The sequence below is a fragment of the Pelodiscus sinensis genome, chromosome 5 (genome assembly GCF_049634645.1).
Source record: "Pelodiscus sinensis isolate JC-2024 chromosome 5, ASM4963464v1, whole genome shotgun sequence".
NCBI classification, from domain to species: Eukaryota; Metazoa; Chordata; order Testudines; family Trionychidae; genus Pelodiscus; species Pelodiscus sinensis.
The window spans coordinates 114,392,201-114,408,405 of NC_134715.1; the positions used below are offsets into that span (position 1 = coordinate 114,392,201).

The following is a 16,205-nucleotide window of genomic DNA, read 5'->3' on the forward strand; positions in this document are numbered from 1 at the left end:
ATTTATTTTCCAAAACACATTTGTGAGGTAGTTGTATCAAGGCATCTGGTTTATACACTTGGAAACAGATGTATGAGACGTTGAAGGGGAAATTTAGCAGCCTAATTCCCATTCATTTAGGCTACGTCTACACTGGCTCCTTTTCCGGAAGGGGCATGTTAATTTCAGAGATCGCAATAGGGAAATCCGCGGGGGATTTAAATACCCCCCGCGGCATTTAAATAAAAATGTCCGCCGCTTTTTTCCGGCTTTTAGAAAAGCCGGAAAAGAGCGTCTACACTGGCCCCGATCCTCCGGAAAAAGCGCCTACTTTGAAGTAGGAATAAGATCCTCCGGAAAAGGGCGCTTTTTCCGGAGGATCGGGGCCAGTGTAGACACTCTTTTCCGGCTTTTCTAAAAGCCGGAAAAAAGTGGCGGACATTTTTATTTAAATGCCGCGGGGGATATTTAAATCCCCCGTGGATTTCCCTATTGCGATCTCTGAAATTAACATGCCCCTTCCGGAAAAGGGGCCAGTGTAGACGTAGCCTTAGGCTTCTAGAAAAAAGTGACATTTTGAGTTGTTCTTCCAGCAGAGAATGTGCAATATGAAGATGGCCTAAGGCCTGGAGAAACAGTAAGCTTAACTCACTCATTCCTCCTCAGCATAGGAAGAGTCAGCTACCCACTCTGTTCAGAAACATTCCTGCTGCTCAGCCAAGACACTGCAGCAGAAATGTGTGGCTATTTTGTGAGAGGGCAAGAGAGGCAAAAGGAGTAATGGGCAATACTCTAATAAACTCAACTATACTATACATGAACGCATGGGTCTTTTACTACCAAATTATTCTAGCACAGGACAGCAAGTGAAAGATGATTCTGGTTCTCCTTTATTGTGAAAGTTTTTGTGTAATTAGGAGTATTGTATCTGAAAAAGCTGCTTTCATGGCTCAGTTTTCCATCCTAAGAAATAATTTAAACCTGTTACAAATGTTCACTTGAAAAAGATGTATCCTGAAATTTAATTAAAATCAAAGTAGATTTTATGTTTTGTTTTTCTGAGAATAAACAGCACTTTGCTCAGTGCAATCAATAGGCAAGCTCTTAGATGTCTTGTATTGCTATGACCCATCCATTTCTTGTTTATTTTGACTGGTAGCTTGACCGAAAAAAAGTTGACTTGGCTACACAATTTGTTTTTGAGTTAAGTGGACAGACAAGTGACCTCTACAACTTCCATTACCTGCAGCAGTCTGCTTTTGGGGATTTTTCTGTAATCAAAACAGCTTAGTTAAACAGCTGCCACATTTTTCCCCAGAGCTAGCTGAATAGCCAAAAAACTGGACTGTGTAGCACCAGACTAACTTGGCTACATTTCTACCACTATTCTACATGCAGTGAGGCTTAATTAATGTTGGATAGGTTCTTTGTGATCCTTGGAGAAAGTAGCTTACAGTATCACAACCCAATGTGCTGATTGATAGGTCTATGTTTTATTAAAAAATACTGGTTAAAAAATACGTTGGGCTGAAATATAATTTGCTAAATGTGGATTAAATGTTTTCCAACTTTTTTGTAACAATACCTAGGAGAATAAAAAAAGTTTTTACATTTTAGAGACTTTCTTTAACATTTTCCTAATGTTAAACTAAGTTTAGAATTTGATCCTTCAAAGAAGCATAAGGCTTCATCCACTTGGATTCTTGTGCAGGATCAAGTACTTTGATTTTCAGTTATTTATGGTTGGGATTGTGTCCTTCATTCAGCATAGTACCTAGGCTCACTCTCAGGTGCTCATTAATAACATGATCTGAAATGCAATTTTCCTTTCCTGCCACAAAATAACAATTTAACATAATCTGCCATTATATTTACAGTATGGAAACTCAGGAGGACCTCTAGTTAATTTGGTAAGTACAGATTATTTTTTTCATTTACAGAACTGGCTTGAAAGACTTTGAACAGTACCTCTTGTGTTCTCAGTTAAGATGGAATGTCCAGTATATTATACTGTGACGTAGTGGGAGTGCTGTCTGCTCTGTAATCCGGTTCCTTTGCGTTGTGATGTGTGATTCACACTGACTCACCCACATGTGTATTGGCCCAGATGTCTAGTCCCAGCTTGAGTAGATAACATCTCTTCCCAGAGGGAGAGACAAAGGAAGGGAGGTGGAGACAGCCACCTGGCTGGGGGCAGGGTCTGGGAGTGAGGCAGTTTCTGGGGAGAAAACATGAAGGGAACAGACTAAGCTGGGTGCTGAGGATTGAGAGGGGGTGATGGACCCCCTAACCCAAGGGGTCTAAGGCATCCTGGCCCTGACTCCTATAACCACATCACATCTATGCTGTGCTGTATCCTGGAGGAGCAATAAACCCTCTTTATTCTACTGGTTGGTGGAATCTGTTCTTGTTGCTACGGGGCTACAGGATTGGGGGAACCCCAACATGCTGTCACATATACACACACACATATACATACACATACACAAATCTTAAATAACAAAAGTGACAAGTCTTCAAGAAAAATCATTAATGGCTAAATTATTAGAGGTGACTTTCCCTTTGCTAATGCAAATCTAGTAATTGTACTTCTAAATGTATATGCAATATTTGATGTGTGTACAAATGCCCATTTTTGGTGTGGAAAATGATCAAGTGAATATTATTTTCATATAGAACTTATGCATTAGGGTCTGAAATGGGTCGCTAGAAGACAAGTAAAGACAAATAAAGAAAAACAGCTTGATTCAAAGTGAAGAATAATTTTATCATTATTTATCATACACTTCACTTCTACCATATTTTAGGTACCTTTCCAAAAAAACATGAAAACAATGATAATAGGAAAGACTAGCTTCCCCAGTAAGTCCTTGTTCTACTTTTCCAGGATGGTGAAGTGATTGGAATAAACACTTTGAAGGTTACTGCTGGGATTTCCTTTGCTATTCCTTCTGACCGCATCTCTCAGTTCCTCACAGAATCACAAGACAAACAAAATAAAGGTAAATTCTTGAAGCAACGCTGGCTAGAGGAAATACTCTTCTAAGTGATACTGGAAACTCATATTTCAGTAGTTTGGTCTGTATTAACCAAAAATGAAATACAGTGACTGATTGCAATCTACAATGTAACCATTGTATTTATGGCTCCATTACTGTAAAACCTCACAATAGTTAGTACATTTAGCCTCACTAGCCCCCAATAAGGTAGATATTATCTCCTTTTTATACATGGTGAAGTAGGCAAGGAGAAACTGAGGAACTCGCTTGATATCAATCAGGCCACATCTGGTAGATCAGAGAACCTGCATTGCCTGGGTGCTGCTCAAGCGCCTGAATCATTCATCGTTCTTCCTTTCTGCTAAGTTATTCTGCCATACTCTGTGTTTGAGAATAGCATCATTCCAGCAGTAATGTTGAGACAATAAAATTAATTCATAGAGACTCTTTCATTCTAAAGGATAATTTATTAAGTACCATAGTTTAACCCACACCCATGTATAACACGCACCCGTGTGTAACCCGTGAGGTTTTTTGTGTGTGTGTAAAAAAACCCTTAGATTTCCCACAAACGTGTATAGCCCATGGGTCCTGCGTTCATCCACTCACCGCGTTCACTGCACCCATGCCCAGGCCCCGTGCAGCTGCAGCCAGGCACAACCCACCCACTCTCCTCTGGAAGGGGGAGCAGAGAGCGCAGCGCAGGCAAGCTGGCCGGCCTGCGGGAGGGGAGCCCCACTCACACCTAGGCCCCGCACAGCTGCAGCCAGGCACAACCCACCCTCCTCCAGGCGGGGGAGCTGCTTGTGAGTAAAAATATACTTGTATACCCCGCGGGGGGGAGAGGGCCACGGTGGTTGTAAAAACATGTATAACCCAAAGGTTATATATGCTAATTTACGGTATATCCCTATGGAAACACACACTAACTTAAAAGAACAAAAAATATTTTACATTTTCCTTAATTAGTACCCAGTTCTTGGAGACAATTAGCAAGCCTCACAACAGGAGGAAGAGAAGTTTTGGCAAAGAAACCTTGCTCAATTCCCATAAAAAGTACCATAAGATCTCTAATAGCCACATAGGGTTGTGAGGATGGAAGTGAGGCTCAGATAGCTATACTGTATAAATAACTTACAAAACACATTTAATTAACTAGGAGGGGCTCTGGAATGCACCTACTTGTAGGGACCTTCCTGTTTTTATAAATACATTGTTTGAAAATACTGTCTGTCAGTAAAGTGGAGGTAGCTCCCCTCCTGGGAGTCTCTGGCATTTATTGGCCAGCTGGGAGTGAGGGGGCTGCTGATGGGCCATATTCCCAAGCTCCCAGCATTTAACCTGGAATGGGGACATGTGGAATCTCTTTTTGTTCCTGGAACCAGTTAAATGCCCAGTACAAAAAAGTATGGATGATGGGCAGTAGCACCCCTTCCTTGTATTAAAGTTTCATAACAGTTGCGGCCTCCCACTCAATTCCATGCATGCACCTGTCCTCATTTTGCCACTGTATCCTCAAATAAGAGGGAGGCTGCACAAAGCTGAGGGAAGAACTACTGGCTTACAGCCTGAGATTGTGGTGTCATTGGATATGGCGATTTGGGATTTGAAGACAGTTTATTGGAAGAAAAAGTGGTATTCCATTATTCATGAGCCTAGAGATGCAAAGAATAGATAGTGATAGAAATGTAGCCGTGTTAGTCTGGGGTAGCTGAAGCAAAATGCAGGACAATGTAGCACTTTAAAGACTAACAAGATGGTTTATTAGATGAGGAAGTGGGTCTGGCCCACGAAAGCTCATCATCTAATAAAGAATAGATAGTATCTCATAGGGTGTGTCTAGACTACAGAGTTTTGTCGACAAAAGTGGACTTTTGTCGACAAAACTATACCTGCATCTATACTACCACTGAGTTCTGTCGACATAACGTCGACAGAACTCAGCAGTTTTGTCGACGCTGGTAAACCTCATTTTACAAGGCATAACGCCTTCTGTCGACAGAAGGTGTTATTGCATGTAAACTGTCCTTTGAGTCTACACTACCATGTCGACAAAGCAGCTTGCTTTGTCGACAGAACTGAATGTAGTGTAGACGCTCTTTGTCGACAGAAGTTTTGTCGACAGTATCTGTTGACAAAACTTCTGTCGACAAAAGCCTGTAATCTAGATGTACCCATTTATAAGTCCCAAAGTGAAGGCCATAGAAAGGGTGAGAGTTGTACATGAACCAGCTTAATCTAAAAACACAAAAACAAATAACCAAGCAAAAAAAATAAGTTGTCCTGTGGCACCTTAGATATTAATAAACTATATAGATGATAAAGATATATAGCATCATGGGCTTTTGTGGGCAAAACCCACTTCCTTAGATGATGGGGGCGGGGGGAGGAAGTGGGTTTGCCCACCAAATCTCATGATACTATACATATATTTTTGTTAGTCTCCAAGGTACTAAGGGACTACTCACTGGTTTTATGGTTATAGACTAACACAGCTACCCCTCTGAGACAGTTTAATCTCAGATATACTGTACATAGGAACAGATTGTGACTTGACTTTGCTCAAGCAGGATTTATCTCCTCTTCTATGTCTTTAACAAGGGACAGGGATAACCCCCACACTGCAGACTGCCTTAAGGAAGCAGGGAGCAAGCAGGGTGCGCTGTGGGAAATAAGATGAAAGCACCCATGACATAGTTCCTTCTAAGGTGTGCGCTTGTGTGGGAATAGAGAAAATTTCTACCCCGCCTGACTCCTAAGCAGAGCTGTGCAGCAGCGTGGCTTGAGGCAGACAGCTGCTCTGGTAGATGGGGCTGGAGAAGCCACATGGCAGGCAGTGGCTGCTCTGGCGCCGGGGCTGGAGACACGTGGTGGGACACTGGGGCCAAGGCCGGGCCAGAGCTGTGTGGCGGGCAGCTGGGTCCAAGGCCAGGGTGGAGGCGGGTGGCTAGGGCCAGGGATTGGGGCCAGAAGAGCTTGCTGCAATATTCTCTTCTTGGGTTTATTCCTGCTCCCACACATTCTTGCTACTGCCCATCCAAAATGCTGCTGTCAAAATCAGTTTTCCTATGCTGTCCTCTCATCGAGGTTGGGTCATTGCAATAGTTTCCTGATGCCTGAGCCTGACATTCAGGCTACGTCTACATTGGCATCCCTTTCCGGAAAAGGGATGCTAATGAGACGAGTCGGAATTGCAAGTCCGCGGGGGATTTAAATATCCCCCGCAGCATTTGCATTTACATGGCTGCCGCTTTTTTCCGGCGTGGGGATAAGCCGGAGAAAAGCGCCAGTCTAGACGCGATTCTCCAGAAAATAAGCCCTTTTCCGGAGGATTTCTTATTGAAAGTAGGAATAAGAAATCCTCCGGAAAAGGGCTTATTTTCCGGAGAATCGTGTCTAGACTGGCGCTTGTCTCTGGCTTATCCCCAAGCCAGAAAAAAGCGGCAGCCATGTAAATGCAAATGCTGCGGGGGATATTTAAATCCCCCGCGGATTTGCAATTCTGACTCATCTCATTAGCATCCCTTTTCCAGAAAGGGATGCCAATGTAGACGTAGCCTCATAGTCTTTGTGTTCAAGGCCAAAAGCTGAACTGGACTTCGTTTGCAAATTCAACACTATCAATTTAGGGTTGAATAAAGATCTTAGCTGGTTAACACAGCACAAAAGCAATTTCCCCTCTCTGGATATTCATAACTCCAGATCCAATGCTGTGAATGAACCATTTTTCTATCCTGACTTGATTAGCTTTATTAAATTCATCTGGTATTTCCCACAAAAGCTCATGCCCTAATAAAACTGTTAGGGTGTGTCTAGACTACATAGTTTTGTTGACAAAACTGGGCTTTTGTAGACAAAACAAAACCTGCGTCCATACTACTGTCGCGTTCTGTCGACAGTAAGTAGACAGAACGCGTCAGTTTTGTCGATGCCGATAAACCTCATTTTATGAGGCATAACGCCTCTGTCGACAGAGTTCTGTCGGCAGAACGCGTAGTCTGGATGCGGGGCTTTCTTTTGTCGCCAGAGAAAGACCTCCAGGGGAAGCCCCCTGCTGGACAGTCTTTCTTTAGGGAAAACCTCTTGTTGCTGTCTGTAGCCATGTTTCAAAGGCACAGACACCTCTGCTAGGCATAAGCGGTATGTCTAGACTACAGGGTTTTGTCGACAGAAGTTTTGTCAACAGATACCGTCAACAAAGCTTCAGTCGACAAAGAGCGTCTAGACTGCAGCCAGTTCTGTCGACAAAGCAAGCCGCTTTGTCGACATAACAGTGTGGACGCAAAGGACAGTGTAGATACAATAATGCCTTCTATCAACAGAACTCTGTCAACAAAAGGCGTTATTCCTCGTAGAATGAGGTTTACATATGTCAACAAAACTGCTGAGTTTTGTCGATGTTATGTCGACATAACTCAAAGGCAGTGTGGACACAGGTATAGTTTTGTCGACAAAAGTCCGCTTTTGTCGACAAAACCCTGTAGTCTAGACACACCCTCAGACAGGAAGCTGGCCACAGAGCAAGCCTGTGACCACACTGCTCTCCCTGCTTCACTGTCACGGTGCCATGCCTGGAGCTGCAGAGCCACGAGGCCCCCAGGGACATTCCAGGGAGCCAGCTGAAGTGCCTGCAACTGAAAAAAAGAGAGCCCCAGCCTGGTCAGGGCCAGAGGTCCTGACATTGTTAGAAATGTGGGGGGAGGAGGAAGCAGTCAATACCCTGCACACTCGGCTCAGGAATGCCAGGAACATCTACGGCCAGATGGCCCAGGGGCTGGCTGATAAAGGGCATCACCCCAGGACCCTGCAACAGGTACGGGCCAAAGTAAAAGAACTGCGCCAGGGGTACATGAAGACCCGAGAGCAATGCTCCTCATCAGGTGCAGCCCTGGTGCACTGTGCCTACTACAGTGAACTTGACCGCATCCTCGGAGGCCAGGAACCGATGTCGGCACCGGTGCTCGTCCAGACTGGGTTGCTCATATCGGTGCAGCAGGCACGGCAGGAGGTCCCCCAGGAAGATGTGGAGGAGGGGGAGGAGGAGCAGCAGACACAGGAGACCGTGACACTGACCCTGCAGCCTGTCCCGGACACCAAGGAAGCCTTGCGGCCATCCTCTGACCCAGGAGAAGGAACATCAGGTGAGTGCAGTCAGGGTCACAGACACAGAACCGGGGAGATGGGAGCAGAGAGGATGCAGAGCAATGTGCACGTCTTGGTCCTCCTGCAGAGCTTGCATCTCTCTGTGCATGTGCAAGCGGGCGGGCAGGTGGTAGGTATGTGGGTGGAGGCCATGGGAGGCCCATAGTGCTGCAGGACCCTGTCCCACCATGGCTGCACACTTATCTGGCCTGAACGGCCATGGTGGAGGGGGAGAGGATGCAAGGGGTGAAGGTGGGGATTGCCCTAGCCACAAGGGGGCCCCTGTGCAGCCAGAAGTGGCCTTACAGTAACAACATTCCGATCCCTTGTTTTAAGGACTTGTGTGTGAATTCCTAACAGTGATTGATTTTCCCTCTTCTCCTCCACAGCCAGACCTGCTGCAGCTGACCGCCGGGCAACACCAGTGCCACCAACCACCCAGTCCCACAGCACCTGCAAGCATTGGAGGGCCTACAATGACCTCCTGCAGTGGCATGTCGACACCATGGAGAAGATGGAGGGGACCATGGCAAAAATCCAAGAGCCTATGGCAGAGAGAACCGGGAGGAGGCGCGCTGGCATGATCACCTGCTCACCGAGTTCCTCCCCCAGTGGAGTGCATGTGCTCCACCGTCCGGGAGGCCCTGGCTGTGCCAGATCCTCCTCCCCTGGGTCTCCTCCTGTCCATCCAGCTCCTGCCCCCCTTCCTCTCCCTCAGCCCCTGCCACTCCTTCCTCTCCCTCAGCCCCCCCTTCCTCTCCCTCAGCCCCTGCTACTCCTCCTGTCCTGCTACCCCACTGCCTCCCTGCTAGAGCAGAGCCTTCTGGAGCCCTGACTCGAGCCCGAGGACGTCAGGGTCCACGGACACGAGGAGGTGGCAAAGTCTTTCGGCCCAGGTGATATCGCCAGGATCCTTAAGCTGTCTGCCCTTCCTCCTCCACATCCCTTTCTCCCTCCCTCCAGGTTGACATTCCCCCCTCCCATCCCAGTTAAAACTCAGGGTAAGAGTTAAACACAAAGTTTATTTTGTAACAGTTGTTTAACAATTCTATTTTTATAACAGTTCAACATTCTGTCATTACTACTTAATAAACATTATATTTTTCATCTTTAGCATGATGTGTGTGTCTTAACTGTTTGCAGGCTGATGCAGGGATGGATTGTGGGAGGGAAGGTTTTGGGACGGGAAGGCCCAGGCCCACAAGCCCCATTGGGGAGACCTTGGGGAGTCATTGGGCTCCAGGTGAAAAGCTCTCATGCAGAGCCTCCCGGATGCAAACCCCCACTTGATGGGCTTGGCGAATGGCAGCTGTCCGAGGCTGCGCAAACTGCCTCCCCTCCACTTCAGCCATTGGCCCCCAACCTGGGAGGGTGGCTTCCCCTTTGCTCTCCACCAGGTTGTGGAGGGTGCAACATGCTGCCACCACCTCTAGGATATTGTGTTCCCCCATGTCAAGGTGAGTTAGCAGGCACCTAAATCTTCCCTTCACCCGGCAAAATGTGCATTCCACCTGTAAACGTGTGTGTGTCAGGTGTGCGTTAAACACTTCCCTGCTCGGGGTCAGATGCCCTGTGTATGGCTTCATAAGCCAGGGCATGAGGAGGTACGCAGCATCAGCCACAATGCAGACCAGCATCTCTACGTCCCCAATAGCAAAGGTTCACTGGGGGAAGAAGGTTCCTGCCTGCAGCCTTTTGTACAGGTGTGAATTGCAGAAGATCCGAGCATCATGTGCCTGGCCCGACCACCCTACACATAGGTCCGTAAATAGTCCACGGTGGCCAACCAGGGCCTGCAGCACAATGGAAAAGTACCCTTTTCTGTTGATATACCAGGCAGTTCAATGGGGTGGTGCACGGATGGGAATGTGTGTTACATCGAGCGATCCTCCACAGTTTGGGAATCCCAGCCCTGCAAAACCTGCCATGATGGTGTCTAGGTCTCCGAGGCGGACTATCCGGTTCAGCAGCTGCAAGCTGATTGCCCTCACCACCTGCAGAAATAGACACATACAAACACACACAGAATATGCAGTGAGAGGGGTTGCCCAAATCCTTGGGAGGCCCTCCTTCTCCCCTCTAAGATCCCAGTATTCCCTGAGGGACTTACCTCCATCAACACGGTGCCAACAGTAGATCTCCCCACAACAAACTGGTGTCCCACTGGCAGGAGTGGCCAGCTTCCAGAGGGCAATAACTACCCTCTTCTCCAGCAGGATGGCAGGAGCAGGTGGGTGTCCTGTGGTTGCAGGATGGGGGTAAGCCAGTTACAGAGCTCCAGGAAGGTGGACTTCTGCATCCTGAAGTTTTGGAGCTAAGCCTGATCATCCCACTGCTCCATTACGAGCCGGTCCCACCAGTCCGTACTTGTTTCCATCCTCCAAAATCGCCTCTTGGGGAAAAAGTTTGGAGGCAGGAACAGTGCAGGAACCCAAAAAAAACCCCACACCGGTGTGCTGTGCCAGGAAGCAGGGCACTCACAGCATGCACTGCAGAATCTTTGCTGTCCCTCTAGGAGGTAAGCAAGGCAGCTGCAGCAGCAGAGCAACAGGTAGTCAGGGGGATCCCTTTTAGCAGGCGTCTCTGCAAAGGGCAGGCAGCAGCACCAGGAAGTACATGCTGCCCCTGTGACCTGGCAGAAGCAGTTCCGGGTACTTTCTTCTGTCGACAGAGCATCCAGCAGTATGGATGCTCTCTGTCGACAAAGCGAATAGCTTTGTCTATCTGCGTGATGTAGTCTAGACGCAATTTGTTGACAGAAGTTTTGTGGACAGATTCTGTCGACAAAACTCTGCCCACAAAAGCCTGTAGTCTAGACGTACCTTTAGTCTTTAAGGTGCCACAGGACTCCTCATTGTGTTCACATGATAAAGTTATTTATGCATATGAGTGTTTCCTGATCCAGGCCATCAATTTGGCTCTAACAGTAATACTTGTGCTGTAGTTCTGTCTGTAGTTATGAATGTTTGTGCTTTTAACCCCTTGTTGACCTATCTAGTTTTGTCTATGACTATTATCATAAACCTCCATGAAGAAATTTAACATTGAGAAGAAGAGGCTGATAATATCAAGTGTCTTTATTATGTATGGAAATATCTCATAGAGGAGAAAGCTCCTCATGTAGATAGCTACTTCCAGACTTTGGAACCAGATTCACTAGCAAACTTTACAATACTAGCTCCTTTATAATACTTCAGTTTAGCCAACCTTTGTAATACTCTAGTTAATAATAATCAATAATAATAATGCCTGTGTTACTATGATTTCACTCTGGTGAAAAGCTCCTTATTTTCATGACCTCTTTCCATTCTGTTCTAGCTGCATTAGTTATTTTTTCTTCTGGCTCCTGATCCCTACAGCAATTTTAAATGCTTATGCAGACTGTCAGTTTAACAGCACTGGAAACTGTAGCATGGTATACCATAGCTCCAGCTTCCCTGCACTGCTTTGCCAATGTGACTCAACTTTGCCCTCAAGAGGGCCATCCCTCTGTGGTGACAATGCTCTGTAATCAAGTTCCAGTGCCCATGCATTCCTTGGTTTCACGGCTAAGTTTGCCAGCAAGGCTGCCAATTTATACTTCCCCCAGCTGGTTTTGTTATTTTGCATATGACATTTGACTTGTAGAAATGTTACGTGATGTACTTTTTGCAAAAGAGTCCTAGGTTCCTATGTTCTGATGAGAATGTTCCAAGAAAAAGAGATGCAGGAGTTCTTGCAGAAGGCTTTGGCTTTGGCCAAAGCAACAGACAAAATAATCACACAAATTAGATCCTTGTGTGCATTTTACTATAATTATAAAATCCTCATTTTAAATGAGGTTTGCTAAACTCATTCTGGAGAAAGAGCCAAATTCCAGTTTTAATTATGGTCCATGAAACCTTAGGTTCCCATCAGATCTCTCACTGGACTGTACAGGCGTTTTGTACAAAGATCTCAGGTGGAATAAAGCCTTTAGGTAGTAATAAAGCCATTATAATTATTTTTTATTTATTCAGTCCCTCATTGTCACATTTAGAATTGCCCACAAGGACAATAGTGCCTTTTAGGATCAGCACTATGTCTACCCTTGGTTTCTCGTCCATTCATATTCTCGTATCTGTTCCTGTACCTCTTCCATGTCTGTGCATCTTATCCTTTCTTTCCTCTGCATTTTCTTATTTGTAGTGTAACCATTCTGCCAGGTATCGTCAGCAGCAGCCAGGGCCGGGTTCAATATCTAGGGGTTCCTTTTCATCCATCTCACACAGAACCAGCTCGAGCCCCCACCCAGTAGCCTGGGAAATTAACACACCCCTGAGAGGCAATGCTTCCCCACTCGCAAGCACAGAGTCTGAGCATAGAAAATAAACTTTTAATGAAAGAGAGAGAGAAGTCACATGGCATTAGCTTGGGGAAATATCATAACCAGAGTTCATAATGAACCCATGAGTATCTGTCCCCGCTCAAATGAATTGAGCAATGTCGATTGCCTCTCAGTTTCACCAGTCTGACAATGTAAGGGTCCCATTCACATACCCAAACCTTCTCCATTCCATGCTTCAAACACCCCACTTACAGCTCTTTCCAGTCAGTGCAGACCCAGGCACATCACCCTGATGACTCCATTCATTGGGTGTGAGGCAATGCCACCTTTGTGCTGCTCCTGTGGTCTGCTTGCACCTGACAGCCACCCTGCTGGCCGCCTGCTCCTGCCAGCTGCCCACTCCCACCAGCTGGCCCCCTCATGGTTGCAATGGGTCTGGCTCCAGGCCAAACTAGTGACTTCAGCTCTTAGTGATTTCAACTCTTAGCCACTCCCTAGGCTGGCCAAAAGGTTCCAGCTTCCACTGGAGTCTGCTTTAAGTCTATCCTTAGAACAGGGGGGAAAGGAGACAGATTGAGCCAGTCTTACAGCTCACACCTAGGCTATGTCTACACTAGTGGCTCCTTGCGCAAGGATTCTTGCGCAAGAGAGCATCCACACAGCCAGAAGCACAGCACAAGAATGCTGAGTTCTTGTGCAAGAAAGCGTCCACACTGGCAGGATGCCCTTGCACAAGAACATGGCCCCGGAACCACTTCGGCCATGGCAAGAGGTCACCAGCAGCATCCATGGGTGTGTGCTGGACCCCCGCTGGGAAACGTGCTTAAAGGGACCCCCCAGACAGCCGTTTCCCTGTGGATGCATACTTAGACATCTCTTGGAGGGACCGAGAGCTACAGCCGTGCCACACGGAGCTCACACCACAACACCTAGGGCACCACAGCCTTTGGCTACTGGCCCTGGGCACCCTCGCCCCCCTACCCCGCCGTTCCAGGCATTGACCCAGAGGAGGATGCCGGCCACCAGTGTCCCCTCACAGCCATCATCGAGGCTGTGGAACAGCTGCACCAGGGAGCCACACTGCTCCAGCAGGAGCTGGAGACCGGGCAGCACCTGTAGGCCCTTGTGATCAATGCCACAGCTATGCTCAGGCACCCCCACCCCACCACCGACAGGTGCCTGTGGAGGCATGACACCAGCGGGGATTGGTGGGAGTACCTGGTGCTGGGACAATGGGGCGACTAGCACTGGGCGCAGAACTTCTGGATGTGCAGGGGGAGATTCCACGAGCTCTGCACTTGGCTTCCCCTGTGCTCCAGAGGCAGGACACCCACCTTCGCCACGCCATCCCCGTGGACAAGAGGGTCACGATTGCCCTCTGGAAACTGGCCACCCTGGACAGCTACCACTCCATGGGGAACCAGTTTGGGGTGGGCAGGTCCACCATCGGTGTTATCATCCAGCAGGTAAGGCCCCCGACTGCCCCCAGGCCCACCCCAGGGGAGGGATGGGACCAGGTCAGGGGGAGGCTGTGGGAGTGGGTGGAAGATCCGCACCCAGCGGGTCACGCCATCCCTCCCTCAAGTAGCCCCACTGGCGGGAGGGGGAGCTCCCAGGGGAGGGGGTTCTGGAGTGCGTGGGGGGGAGAGGGCATCGGAGGGGGGTGGACACGCCCCAAGGGCCCCTATACTCATCACACCTCATTCTGTGCATCCCCTGTGCTCCCATGTGCCCCTCTGCAGGTTGTCTGTGCCGTCAATGACGTTCTTCTCCAGAGGGTCATCCACCCCCGTGACCTGGATGCCACCCTTGCTGGCTTCCCCACCCTGGGGTTCCTGAACTGCGGGGGAGCCGTAGAGGGGACCCACATCCCCATTCGGCGCTGGGGTAGTGGGTGGCCTGGTTCATGAACTGGGGCCCGTTTCAAGATATTTATGTGGGGTGGTCTGGCTGAGCCCATGATGACCACATATTCCGGCACTTGGGCCTGTGCCACAGACTGGAGGCGGGGACTTACTTCCCCAGCAGGACCTTGCTGTCCAGGCCGTCAGCATGCCAGTGTGCATTGTGGGGGACGCAGCCTGACCCCTGATGGTCTGGCTCATACGGCTGTAAATGGGCCGACTGGACCGCAGCCAGGCTGCCTTTAATGCCCACCTGGACTGGGCCCACAACTCTGTGGTGTGTGCCTCCGGGTGCCTGAAGGCATGCTTTAGGTGCCTCCTGATCCGCTTGGCCATGGGGGGTGCAGCACGTCCCGGAGATCATCATGGCGTGCTGTGTCCTCCATAACATAATCGAGGGGAAGGAGGAGGCCTTCCTCCTGGGGTGGATGGCAGGTGAGGGCCAGGCCTACCAGCAGTCTTGGACGGCTGCCACCTGGCAGGCCAACCGTGATGGGGTGTGGATCCAGGAAGCCCTCTGGGTATTGCTTGACCAGGCCCCACAGTAGGCCATGCCTACGCCTCTGATCGTGGTGCGCCCCCACTTTCCACTCCCCCCAACCTTCCCTCACCTCCCAATAAATAGCAAACACTCGAGTAACATGTGAGGGTAGTTTATTTACAAGGGGAAGGAGGTAGGCTGTGGGGAGACGGGCTCTCAACTGGGAGGGGGGGAGGAGGGCTCCAACCCAGGAGGGCCTCATGGGTGGGAAGGGTGGCCTCTCCTACCACCACGGGTGTGGGGGTCCTGGTGCCCCTTGTGCCGGGTCGGGGCGGGCTGCACCAAGAGATGCCAAGGTGAGAGGGCCATGGGAGAGGGTATGGGCACACCAGGTGGGAAGCAGGGGGAGGGCTGGGCATGCCAGGGAGTACAGCAGGGGGGCCCTGGCTGCCCTATGCTGCAGTGCAGGGCTCGTGCACTCTGTGATAGTGCCCAGGAGGGCGCATACGCTGTCGCAGCTCTCCAGGTACTAGCCCACACCTGTTCCCGCCACACCTCGTCTGCACTGATCTTAGCACTGAGTGAGCGCTCAATGTGCTCAATCATGCAGAAGTGGCGGTGGAGCAGGTGGTGGTGGTCCCGGGAGCTCTACAACGAGCCCTGGCAAGAACCTGCCAGTGTAGACATAGCCCTAGAGGGCATGCAGCTGGCTGGCTCAAGCCCCTTCCCCCCAAGCTCAGTCCACTCAAATCGGGAAGAGGGAGGCTTGTTCTTCTGAGACCCGTTACAATGACAGTGTCTTTCCTGTAAGCACTGGTGTCATATTTTACAGTTCCTATATTTAGGGGTAGCATGATTTGTGACCCCACAATAGCCAAATTAGTTACAATGCATCACATTCCATTACAGCAATTCACCGTCCATCAAGCCTGGCTGAATTGGATTTACATAACCACACCCTGAATTTCTTCCCCACTCCAGAATGAGCTGTATTTACATATCAACAGTTAATTATCTTGTAGGGCTAAACAATTTGACGGAGCATAACCACACCCAGGGCTGTTCTCTGCTTTCAGCTGGCTGCATTGGAAACAGTGGTTCAGACCCTGCTTATAGTACCAATTCCAAATTCAACACTTCTCTGCATTTTGTTGTACTGACTCTTTCTTTGCTAACCCAAGTGCTAAAATGACCAGCAATAAAAGAGTTGATAGTGATATTTAAAGGGTCATCCAACTTGTACATACTCTCATAAACATCTTTCCAGACTGATTGCAGACTCAGGAAGACAACAAGCTGCATAATTTCACACTCAGGTGCGAAATGTTCCTTTGCAAATGTGAGAGCTAAGAACTGAAGGTGTTTTTTAAATAGAAGCTTCAATTCTGAAAGAG

At 48.6% G+C, this 16,205-nt stretch overlaps 1 protein-coding gene across 2 annotated transcripts in view; it reads left to right on the top strand.

Moving 5' to 3' along the window:
* Nucleotides 1–16,205, top strand: part of HTRA3 (HtrA serine peptidase 3) — a 50,805-nt gene that overhangs the window by 23,175 nt on the left and 11,425 nt on the right. For both annotated transcript variants that reach the window (XM_075930811.1, XM_025187288.2), the window contains 2 exons: nucleotides 1,857–1,889; nucleotides 2,867–2,981. In XM_075930811.1, the coding sequence (XP_075786926.1) occupies nucleotides 1,857–1,889; nucleotides 2,867–2,981 (148 nt within the window). The remainder of the gene's footprint in view (nucleotides 1–1,856; nucleotides 1,890–2,866; nucleotides 2,982–16,205) is intronic.